The following is a 12,005-nucleotide window of genomic DNA, read 5'->3' on the forward strand; positions in this document are numbered from 1 at the left end:
AATGTGCAATTTGAGGGAAATTTGACTGCTATTTCTAGCAACTTGAGCAGCTCTGTAGGGAACTAGCTTAACAAAGTCCCCTTTCTTTTATGTTCACCTGTGTAACTAATTTAGGCTTAATTAATTGATACCATTGAGGAAGGGCATTAATTATGTAAGCAAAGTGAAATTTCATACAATCTCATTCATTATATTGTCTCTGTAAAATTTTATATATGCACGTGTGTTTATGTTTGTGTGTATGTGTGTGGAAGGTTGGTATTATTGACGGAAGCATTGTGAGATCGAACACTGCCACAGCCGTTCTCATGTGTCCTTAAGCAAGACACATAACTCTACCTAAAACACAACAGTATGAAACACTAGAACGGACACTGAACCGTGAAAATAAGACTCGCTCGAACAATTCAACAATTAACCTCAGGTAATTCCAGCTAACGTCAGGTACATTACGGCCGTCAGTGGCTCGGATCATGGCTAACTTAGTAACTCCACAAGATTAGCAGCTTAAATTCCGCAGGAAAAAGAAAAGTAAATAAATAAACACAAAACCTCCCTGCCCCACCCAAGCCAGCATGAACAAATGGACATAAAAGAGTGAAAAATACAACAAAAACAAAAAAAAGGAAAGGAAGTAAAAGAAGAAGAAGAGCAAGAAGAAGAAGAAGAAGGAGAAGCTTCCGCTTAGCACAGTCATTTCAGTTTCTAAAGGATGTGTTTTATAAATGAGTGCAGATTAGGTACATCAGTCTGCACTGTTAATATTAGGGTCTACACTATAGTTCAGTTCACATGTTTACATGTAACACAGAAGAAATATGGGCTTTTGGTAAACTAATACTGTGAGGCAATGAGAAATGGAAAAGGGTGATGCTTGTAAGGTCATGTTTTTATATATATATATATATATACACACACATATATTTGTAATATATATACATACATATATATATATATATATATATATATATATATATATATATATATATATGTATATAGATATATGTTGGTGGGTGTGTTTATATATATATATATATATATATATATATATATTTATACATCATATATATATATATATATATGTTTGTACATGTCCAACACACATACACACACATATGTATATCAGCATATATATATCTATATATATATATATGTATGTATATATATATATATATATATATATATATATATATATATATATATATATATGAATGCACTATATAAATTGTGTGTATTAATTGGAATTAAAATTAAATTCACTAATTGTCTTCACTTTTCCATGCCGTAGATATCAGGGTTACTCTTAGAAGGTGCATGAATGCCTTGGATATTGTTCCAGGGAGTCTGTTTACTTTGCTTGACCCCACAGGAATAGCCTGAAGGAACGCTAGGCCAGCTAGAACCAAGCAAAGGAGGCATGGGGTACCCTCTAGACCACAGATAGTTGCTCTCCCAACTCTGTGGCATTTCGTGCAAATATGCTGGGGTGGATGTATGAGAGACTGGGATTGAAGGGGTCTGTAAGCGAGAAGAAGGTATTTGAGAATCTCGATGATGTGGGAAGAACATAGGAGTTGGGTGTGGTGAGCTTGTCGGGTTAACTTTCATGGGAACCTTTTGAAGAGGCGGTGATAAAGACGGCAAAGATTCTTGCTGAGGTTGTTTATCTCTGTGAAGTTCACTGTGATATGATGGGAATAAAGAGTGGTCCTTTTGATCAAGGGACTCTGCACTTGATTCACCTCCTCCGCTTAACATCACTGGAGGTGGTTGAGGCAAAGGGGGATTTTTTAGGAAAAGCTCGCAATTAGGACAAGAGCACTTTTGATTTAAGCCTCGTGTGCAAGTGTTAAAAGATGATGATTTATCATGGCGCTGGTTTGGAAGGCGAGAATTAGAAGTGGGTGTTTCACTGTTTATTACAGGGGGAACAGCATTGGGAGAGGCAAGAGGTGTAGACTGCGCTCTGGACTGGTAATTCTGTGGGTTCTTAGTAAACAGCTCACAACCTGTACGTGTACGTTTGTGGTTATTTAGATTGGCTTTCTGAGAGAAAGACTTTCCACAAGTGTCACATTTAAAGGGCTTCTCACCTGTATGGGTACGCAGATGAGTTTTTAAGTTACCTGCCTGTGAAAAAACCTTTGGGCAAACATCACAACAGTATGGCTTCTCTCCTGCATGAGTGCGAAGGTGAAGTTTTAAATTTCCTCTTTGGCTAAAAGATTTGTCACATAGGTTACACTGAAATGGTTTTTCTCCTGTGTGAGTTCTGTGGTGGTTTTTCAGATTGATCTTCTGTGTAAATTCTTTATTACAAATTTCACATTTATATAGTTCGCCAGTATGTATCCGCTCATGAATTTTTAAAAAGAACTGGTTACAAAATGGTTTCTTACAATATTGGCAATAAAACAGGTCTCCAGTGTGGAGTCGCTTATGGTCATTCAGATTTATTTTCTGTGAGAAAGCTTTGCCACAGACTTCACAAGAAAATGGTTTCTCTCCAGTGTGAGTTCGAAGATGAAGTTTTAAATTTCCCCTTTGAGAGAAAGCTTTTGAGCAAACATTACATTGGAATGGTTTCTCCCCTGTGTGAGTTCTTAAGTGATTTTTCAAATTTATCTGTAAAGTGAAAGATTTTGTACAGAATGTGCATTTATACAGTTCCCCGGTGTGTATACGTTCGTGTATCTTTAGAAAAAACTGGTTACAAAACGGTTTCTTGCAGAACTGACAATAGTAGAGCTCTCCTGTGTGAAGTCGTTTATGGTCGTTTAAATTAATCTTCTGGGAAAAGGCTTTCCCACAGACATCACAGGCAAAGGGTTTCTCCCCAGTGTGCGTTCTAAGGTGAAGCTTCAAATTACCACGCTGACTAAAAGATTTATTACAAACTGTACACTGGAATGGCTTCTCCCCAGTGTGAGTTCGCAGATGATTTTTAAGGTTGATTTTCTGTGTGAAGGCTTTTCCACAGTAACTGCACTCAAAAGGCTTCAGTCCTGTGTGAGTGAGTTCATGGTTCTTTAGAAAAAACTGATTTGAGAATCCTTTTTTACAGAAACTACACTGGAAATCTTTTGGTGGCTGCAATGGGTGTTTTTGAGCATACGAATCATGAGTCTGTGGTTCACTTACGTTTCTATCAAAGGATGGAGGAGGTGACATCAAAGAAGAATCATTATTTCTGCAATGATCGAGAGTGTTATAAGATTTTTCGCTAGATAGTAAAGGCTTTTCAGGACATTTCAAATAATTATTGGGATACATTGGTTGTCCATAGAAATTGTGTTGGTTTCCCATTGGGAAAACAGGTTGAAAGGAATACATATTTTCTAAAGATGTTTTCTTTTACAATTTATAGCCACATATATAAAATATCAATTGATCTAAGTAGAGAAAAAAAAAAGCTTCTGAAATTATTCTTAGAGATTTTTTTTTTTAGTATTAGTTTTTCTGGGTGATGAGAATGAGTGAAACTTCAGACAGCTGACAGTGACTATGGTTGTGAATGGAAGTGATGCCCTTATCTAGGTTAAACTGGTTGCCACAGAATATCGGTTGAATCATCTGGAAAAAAACAAAAAAAACAAAGATAAATATATTATTTGAGTGAAATGAAAAAAGAAATATTTTAAAAAATGAAATACTTTGTAGAATTTGATAATTCTCTAATTCCAAATCAAACCTGTATTTTCATTTATGTTTCAGAATAAGGAATTCCATCTGGCCAAATTCAGTAAATTGTAGGGTTTATTCTATTTTATTTCATTTTTCTCTGTATCACATCTGGTGAACAACAATGGCTTTGGTTAGAAAGTTCTGGCAATCCAATCCATGGATCCATGCTGATTCACTGAATTTCCAATGGCAAGAGTGACAACGGATTGTCTTTTGCAACTCGGACATAACAATTACTAAGCAAGTACTATTTTTTTTCTAAAGGCTTTCATTGATACACATCAGCAACACACACACACACACACACACACACACACCACACACACACACACACACACACACAAGGCATAGCCATCACATGCAAGCATGTAATACTGATTGTTTTAGGGGTCTATATAGTTGAAAGCAGACACAGACAATCTCACTGCTGCCTCTGTTGTTGTTTTAACATCCACTTTCCCATGCCTGTATGGATCAGATGAAATGTGTTGAGGAGGATGTTTTTTACAACTGGATACCCTTCCTGTTACAACCCTAATTGGTTTCAAATGAGGTAATACTTAGCCATGAGTGAACATGTTTCCACCAAGAGATAAGAAGCAAATGACACATATCACTAGTTTGTATTCGTTGCCATTTAATGATGATTTCTTTTGTCAGTAACTACGTTACTGGATAGTTTAACCCTTTAGCATTTAAACCGGCCATATCCGGCCAAAAGTATTCTGCCTGTTTTATGTTCAAACTGACCAGATCTGGTCTCTCACACCAACCCTACAATGTCCTTTTAAAAATTAACAGATACGTCATCAAAATCTCATAGCTACAAGGTAATGCATGATTAGTTCAAAACAGTGTGGATAAAAAAGGATTAATTTTGGCAGAATAACGTGAACACTAAAGGGTTAAACCATCCAGTAATACTGACTAAGACAGTGCTGCTTCTTTACGACTGTCACACGATATGAAAACAATGAGGCAAGGCGCATGCGTGCACACACACACACATACACATGTATACCTATGTCAGCATTTAATGTCAATTTTCCAGCCTGGCATGAGTTAGATGATTTGACAGGAGCTGTCAAAGCCAGGAGCTGCACCTGCTCCATAGTCTGCTTTGACATGGTTTCTACAGCTGGAAGCCCTTCCTAATGCCAACCACTTTACAGAGTGCAATGGGTGCTTTTTAATGTGATATATATATATATAAATATATATGTATGTGTGTGCGTGTGTGTGTTTGTCCCCTGCACCATCGCTTGACAACCTATGCTGGTGTGTTTATGACCCCATAACTTAACAGTTCGGCAAAAGAGACTGATAGAATAAGTACTAGGCTTACAAAGAATAAGTCCTGGGGCCGATTTGTTTGACTAAAGGCGGTGCTCCAGCATACATATGTGTGTGTGTGTGTGTGTGTGTGTGTGTGAGTGTGTGTATGATGAGCTTTTTCCAGTTTCTGTATACAAAATCAGCGTGAGTTTATAGTAGAAGACACAAGCCCAAAGTGCCATGCAGTAGGACCGAACCTGAAACCATGCTGGTGGTAGGTGAATTTATTAACCACACACCAACGAATGCCAACACATTGTAATACTGGATGGTTTAAACTATCCAGTAACATGGCCACTGACAAAACAAATCATCTTTAAATGGCAATGAACACAAACTAGTCATATTCCAATCACAGTAAAAGTCAGTTGTTGAAAAAAATGATCTCAATTAATTAAAAGAACAAGAAACTCGTTTATAACCAGATATGTCTCACTGTCTTTGATTCATGCAATAGTAATTGCTTACAGTGGACTTCACCATTAGATTAATCATCTAACTATTTAATTAAGTAAATCTAATGACATCTTGTCCGAAACACATTACAAGCAGTGTAAAACCAACTGTATATATCTGTTTACTAGTGTTTTATTCTTGTCTAATTTATGGAGCACTGATGTGGTTTTTAACATTAAAAGAAAATTAAAAATCTGTCAGAATTTTCCAAATGAATAAATAAAGTCGTGTGTGATGTCAATAAATGCTTCTAATTATAAGGACTACACTAATGAACTTTTTTCAAACTTATTAAAACATTATGCTATGCAATTAAACACTGAAGAACAGGGTTTTTTTCTAAAAAAAAAACCATAATAATGATAATACTCTTTTACTTGTTTCAGTCATTTGACTGTGGCCATGCTGGAGCACCACCTTTAGTCGAGCAAATCGACCCCAGGACATATTCTATGTAAGCCTAGTACTTATTCTATCGGTCTCTTTTGCCAAATCGGTAAGTTACAGGGACGTAAACACACCAGCATCGGTTGTTAAGCGATGTTGGGGGCCAAACACAGACACACAAACACACACAGACACATATATATATATATATATACGATGGGCTTCTTTCAGTTTCCGTCTACTAAATCCACTCACAAGGCTTTGTGAGTGGATTTAGTAGAAGACACTTGCCCAATGTGCCATGCAGTGGGATTGAACTTGGAACCATGTGGTTGGGAAGCAAGCTACTTACCACAAAGCCACTCCTAAATAATAATGGCTTCAAATATTGGTACAAGGCCAGCAATTTGGGGGGAGGGGATAAGTCGATTACGTCAACAACAGTACTCAATTGGTACTCATTTTATTGACCTCAGTGGAGGGCAAGGGCCTAGTGGTTAGGGCAGCAGACTCGTTGTAGGATTGCGGTTTTGATTCCCAGACCAGGTGTTGTGAATGTTTATTGAGCAAAAACACCTAAAACTCCATGGGGCTCCGGCAGGGGGTGGTGGCAACCCCTGCTGTACACTTTCACCACAACTTTCTCTCACTCTTTCTTCCTGTTTCTGCTGTACCAGTATTTCAAAGGGCCCAGCCATGTCACACTCTCTGTCATGCTGAATCTCCCTGAGAACTATATTAAGGGTACACGTGTCTGTGGAGTGCTCAGCCACTTGCACGTTAATTTCACGAGCAGGCTGTTCCGTTGATCAGATCAACTGGAACCCTCGTGGTCGTAACTGACGGAGTGCCACAACTGACCTCAAAAGGCTGAAAGGCAAAGTCAGCCTTGGCAGAATTTGAACTCAGAATGAAAAGACAGAGGAAATGTCACTAAGCATTTTGTCTGATGTGCCAACGATTCTGCCAGCTCACTGACTTAATAATAATAATAATAATAATAATAATCCTTTCTATTATAGGTACAAGGCCTGAAATTTGGGGGAGGGGGTGTTAGTCGATTATATCAACCCCAGTGTTTCACTAGAACTAAATTTATTGACCCCGAAAGGATGAAAAGCAAAATCAACCTTGGCGGAATTTGAACTCAGAAAATAGTGACGGGCGAAACACCGCTAAGTATTTTGTCCAGTATGCTAATGACTCTGCCAGCTTGCCACCTTAATGAGAATAATAATAATCCTTTATATTATAGGCACAAGGCTTGAAATTTGGGGGGAGGGGACCAGTCGATTTAATCGACCTGTGTTTTACTTGTACTTAATTTATTGACCCCGAAAGAATGAAAAGCAAAGTCGACCTCGGCGGAATTTGAACTCAGAACGTAGCGGCAGACTAAATACCTCTAAGCATTTCGCCCGGCGTGCTTACAATTTTGCCAGCTCACCCACTTGAATGGTTGGCAATATTTACAAACAGAGGGCCCACTGATTTACAGTCATCAATCTTAACTATGAAAGGATATCAAAGACAATTGAGAATGAAGATCGAGAAGCATCATCAAATACTCCACTTCTTCAAATACTTTCATGACCGAATACCTTGTGGTTTCAATACAAACGTATATATAAAGATATAAAGACAGTGATGGACATCTTTGAAATAACATGACTTTCGTAGTGTTTGACATTTTCTCCAAATCAAGTTTGCTTTCAACTCATGTGGCATTAATCCTTTGACTGAAATTTTGAGGATGTATTTGGCAGTATTGGGTACCATACAGTCTCCCTGTCATTTACACTTTAGCATGTGGTCTCAACCCAGCTGAGATCGTTTCTGGTGTAAACCACAGATATATTGCGATAAACTGCATGCTAAAGTAGCACCTCATCATCATCATCATCATTGTTCGACCGTGGTCGAGACAATGGAATTTACCATGCTACGCCAGACTTCACGGTCCATCATGGCATTACGGAGGTCCTGTTGCTGGATGCCTGTATCCCTGGAGATTACATCAGGGTAGGAGAGTGTGCGCCCTCTGGTATTGCGAGTAGATGGCTTCCAGAGGAGAAGAGTAGAAATTACCTATGTTGTAGCACCTCATAATTTTAGTTGGGGTACCCAACTTTATGGCTTTCAGTTGTATTATCCTTATTGATACATTCTTCAAAATTTCATCTTGGCCGTCAATAACGAAAGTATTTAATGAACACAAGTATTCAATAATGAAGCTATTTACATTCGGGATTATGTCTTCAATATCCTTCCATAGTTAAGATTAATGACAGTAAATTGATGGGATTTGTGTTAAGTACAGCCAACCACTCTGTGGGCCACTGAAAACAAGATATAAATTAAAAAGCAAGTCATGCAAAATGGTTTAATGGTAATTATAAAAATTTAATTAAAAATGATGATACTATGTTTAGAAAAAAATATTACAAAGCATGGAAAGATTTACAAGTAGTCATCGTTATTCTAGAAGTTCTTTTATTGCAACATTCATAGCAAAATTGTAAGCTGAACAACCATTCACTCTTTCTCTGTCACTCGGGGCAATACTTTCATTTTACACATCAGTCACTCATTTTCTATTTGTCATTTCACAGCTTAAGTATGGACACACCATCTCCTTAGTATGAGAAAGAGTGAAAACACTAAGCTCATTATTATATGTAAAATATTATTATTAAGGCGGCGAGGTGACAGAATTGTTAAGACACCGAGCAAAATGCTTAGCGGCGTTTCGTCTGTCTTTACGTTCTGAGTTCAAATCCTGCAAAGGTCGACTTTGTCTTTCATCCTTTCAGGTTCAACACAATAAGTACCACTTGAGCAACTTAACCCTTCCCACAAAAAACTGCTGGCCTTGTGCCAAAATTTGAAATCATCATCATCATTATTATTATTATTATTATTATTATTATTAGTGAGCTGGCAGAGTTGTTAAGCACATCAGACAAAAAAAAATACTTGGTAGCTTTCCTTCTAGCTTTATGTTCTGAGTTCAAAAGCCATCGAGCCTGGCTTTGCTTTTCATACTTTGAGGTCAATAAAACAATAAAATAAGTACCAGTCAGTTACAGGAGACAATAAAATTGATATCCCCCCCCCCGCCCACTTTCAGGCCTTGCGCTTATAATAGAAAGAGTTATAATTATTACTGCAATTATCATTTTCTGAAGAGGGAGTCTCAAATTTTTCTTGCTCAGTGACTTTGATATATTTGATATATTTATTCTCAACTATGTTCATTTAAAGCAGGGTTTCCCTAACTTATTTTGCTTGTGGTCCCCCTGAGAGCTATCTCATCATTTGTGGATCACCATATATGACCATGTAAATTTTTGATATAAAATATTTGTTTGTAGTTTAGTAAAAACTAACAATTAAACAATTTCATTATTTTCATAACATAAATTCCAAATACAAATCTTGAAAATTTCAATCAATAAAGGCACCTATCCTAGTAAACAAAATTTATATATGGACCCACAGATTACAATTTTTTACTCGTGGACCCCCTTAAAGCTTCTGTGGACCACGGTTGGGAACCCCTGATTTAAAGCTTGTATTTTCGCATAAATGTGTTGTGTCTTGTAAAAGAAATTGCTGTGGAGTGACATGCTAGTTGGCTAAATCTTGGCTAACTCCTTGTAAGAATATATTTCTGTTTTTCAAGTTTCAAAAATAGCTATTTAAAAAAAAACATTCATTTTAACAGGGTGTCGTTTGTTTTTGCTGATGAAGAGAATTATGCAAAAGCAAAAAAATAACAGAAGGGTGAAGGAAGAAAGCCAGCATTGCACTTCCCTTTCACTGAAACAACAGAGAGTAAAAAGTGTTTTTCTCCCCTTTTCATCCCAACAGACTATGGAAAGTGGCAGTGACATTATTACTACAAACTCCATAACCACCACATTCACCAGAAACGCCTTCATCAACTTATATTGAAAATGGTGATGGCAATGCTGACAGCAAAAAATATTAGTAGCTGTATTTAACCCTTTAGTGTTCAGATTATTCTATCAAACATAATGCTTATTGATTCCCATTGATTCGAATTAATCATGCCTTATCTCATATCTTCAAGATGTTGATGGTGTAATTACTTAATGTAGAATAACATTGTAGGGTAGGTGTGAGAGCCTGGATCTGGTCAGTTTGAACATAAAACAGATTAACTATTTTGGCCGGATATAGCCGGTTTAAATACTAAAGGGTTAAGTAACTTCAACAGATGAAAACATCAACAGCAACACCAACATCTCTATTAGTAGCACCAACAACATGAATAGTAATAATAGTTACAAATGTTCCTTCAAAAAGGGACTTTTTGGGGCCAATAAGAGGGCCCTGGGAAGGACTACCTTGGGATTCAATGCCTACATTGTAGGAGTGGTAGAAAAGGAATATGTCTTCCAGAAGAGGAGCTGATGAAGAAAAAGAGGAGAAAGACTGCTTAGAAGTGCATCTCTCAGAAATTCTGAACAATTTTGTACTCCATGTTGGCACAGACTGAAAAGTTCTCGCAAGAGGCATGGGACGCCATATGGCACATGGGACGCCATATGGCACACGGGAAAGGGAAAACACCATAACATAATGAAACTCCTCAAGGATAGTAAAGAGAAAGTCAATGCAGATGTTTACAATGACAAGTATATTACACAGGTTTACTCTCTTCCTAGTCTACATGAGGAGTAAGATGGTAAGCCAGCAAAATCGTTGGCACAGCAAGCACAACACTTAGCAACATTTCATCTGTCTTTACATTCTAAGTTCAAATTCCGCCAAGGTCGAATTTGCCTGTCATCCTTTCAGGGTTCATAAAATAAGTACCAGTTCTGCACTGGGGTTGATGTAATTGACTAAGCCCCTTCCTCCAAATTTGCCAGCATTGTGCCAAAACTTGAAACCAATATACATAGGGATTGTAAATCCAGGGGTCATGTTGCTAGAGCAGTGGTTTTCAACCAGGGTTCCGCCAGTACAGTGCAGGGGTTCCGTAAGAAGTTACAAAACTGCTAAAATCGGCAGTAATTTTTAAGTCTCCTGTGCAGATATGTGTGCATAAGACTATTAAATTATTGCACAGGGGTTCCTCGAGCCAGTGGAATGTTTCCTTGGGGTTCCGCTCCAGCAAAAAGTTTGAAAAGCACTGTGCTAGAGGTACAACTGGTGTTGGATCCGGAGCAGCTGGTGACCGCAGTGGCCAATATGAAATCCACCTTCAAGTTGAATTAGTCAAAGATAACTTGAGATGTTGCTACAAACAACACCAGAAGACTTGACAAAGGGTCCCGGACTTCATTTACTTCAAAAGTGAAATCCCAGTTTGTTTTTATGATGGAGGGTAGAAGCTCTAAATGCTACAACAGTAACTGCAGAAAGCATTTGAGGGCCTACTGTCTTTTGGTGAAGGAGAAGATTTCATAACATCACCCTCACAGTCAGCATCTGTAACATGAAAACAGCGACTGCACCAACAGCAGCAGTGGAAGTATCATTACCATGACAATGAACAACAGTGGCAATAACAACAACTGCAGCAATGACAACCCTAACCCTAATCTTAATCAGAACCACCCCAGCACTACCACTGACCTCTCCACCCCCATAGAATATCATCAGACAAGCACACTCCTCACCACCAAGTGTATGCAAAGCTTGGTTAAGCTAGAATTAATTAACTAGAAGTGCATGAAACAACACTGATTGAAAATATGTTGGTCTACAATTATATTTCACATTATATTTCACATTATATATAATATTATGCAGACATGGAGAGACCTTTATTGCAGAAATTGCCTCCAAATGAACCAAGCTTTGCACACATCAGCAAATGTTTGGTTGCAAAATTTTTGCTTAGACTTCTCAAAAATCCTGCTTTTGTTCATACCATATCAAGATATGGTTTTGCAGAGACCACAGTTTCATGTGGCATTCTTTTATTCTTTCATTTGTTTCAGTCATTTGACTGCGACCATGCTGGAGCACCGCCTTTAGTCGAGCAAATCGACCCCAGGACTTATTCTTTGTAAGCCTAGCACTTATTCTATCGGTCTACTTTGCCAAACTGCTAAGTTACGGGGACGTAAACACGCCAGCATCGGTTGTCAAGCGATGTTGGGGGG

General features: G+C 37.8%; 1 protein-coding gene across 4 annotated transcripts in view; it reads right to left on the minus strand.

Annotated features, from left to right (window-relative positions):
- Positions 1–1,213: 1,213 nt before the first annotated feature.
- LOC115219052 (zinc finger protein 2 homolog) overlaps positions 1,214–12,005 on the minus strand; it is a 33,392-nt gene continuing 22,600 nt past the window's right edge. For all 4 annotated transcript variants that reach the window (XM_029789104.2, XM_036509099.1, XM_036509100.1 and 1 more), the window contains exon 2: positions 1,214–3,573. In XM_029789104.2, coding sequence (XP_029644964.1) covers positions 1,270–3,333 — 2,064 coding nt within the window. In that variant the 5' untranslated portion in view covers positions 3,334–3,573 and the 3' untranslated portion in view covers positions 1,214–1,269. The remainder of the gene's footprint in view (positions 3,574–12,005) is intronic.

Source organism: Octopus sinensis, linkage group LG14 (assembly GCF_006345805.1).
Source record: "Octopus sinensis linkage group LG14, ASM634580v1, whole genome shotgun sequence".
Lineage (NCBI taxonomy): Eukaryota > Metazoa > Mollusca > Cephalopoda > Octopoda > Octopodidae > Octopus > Octopus sinensis.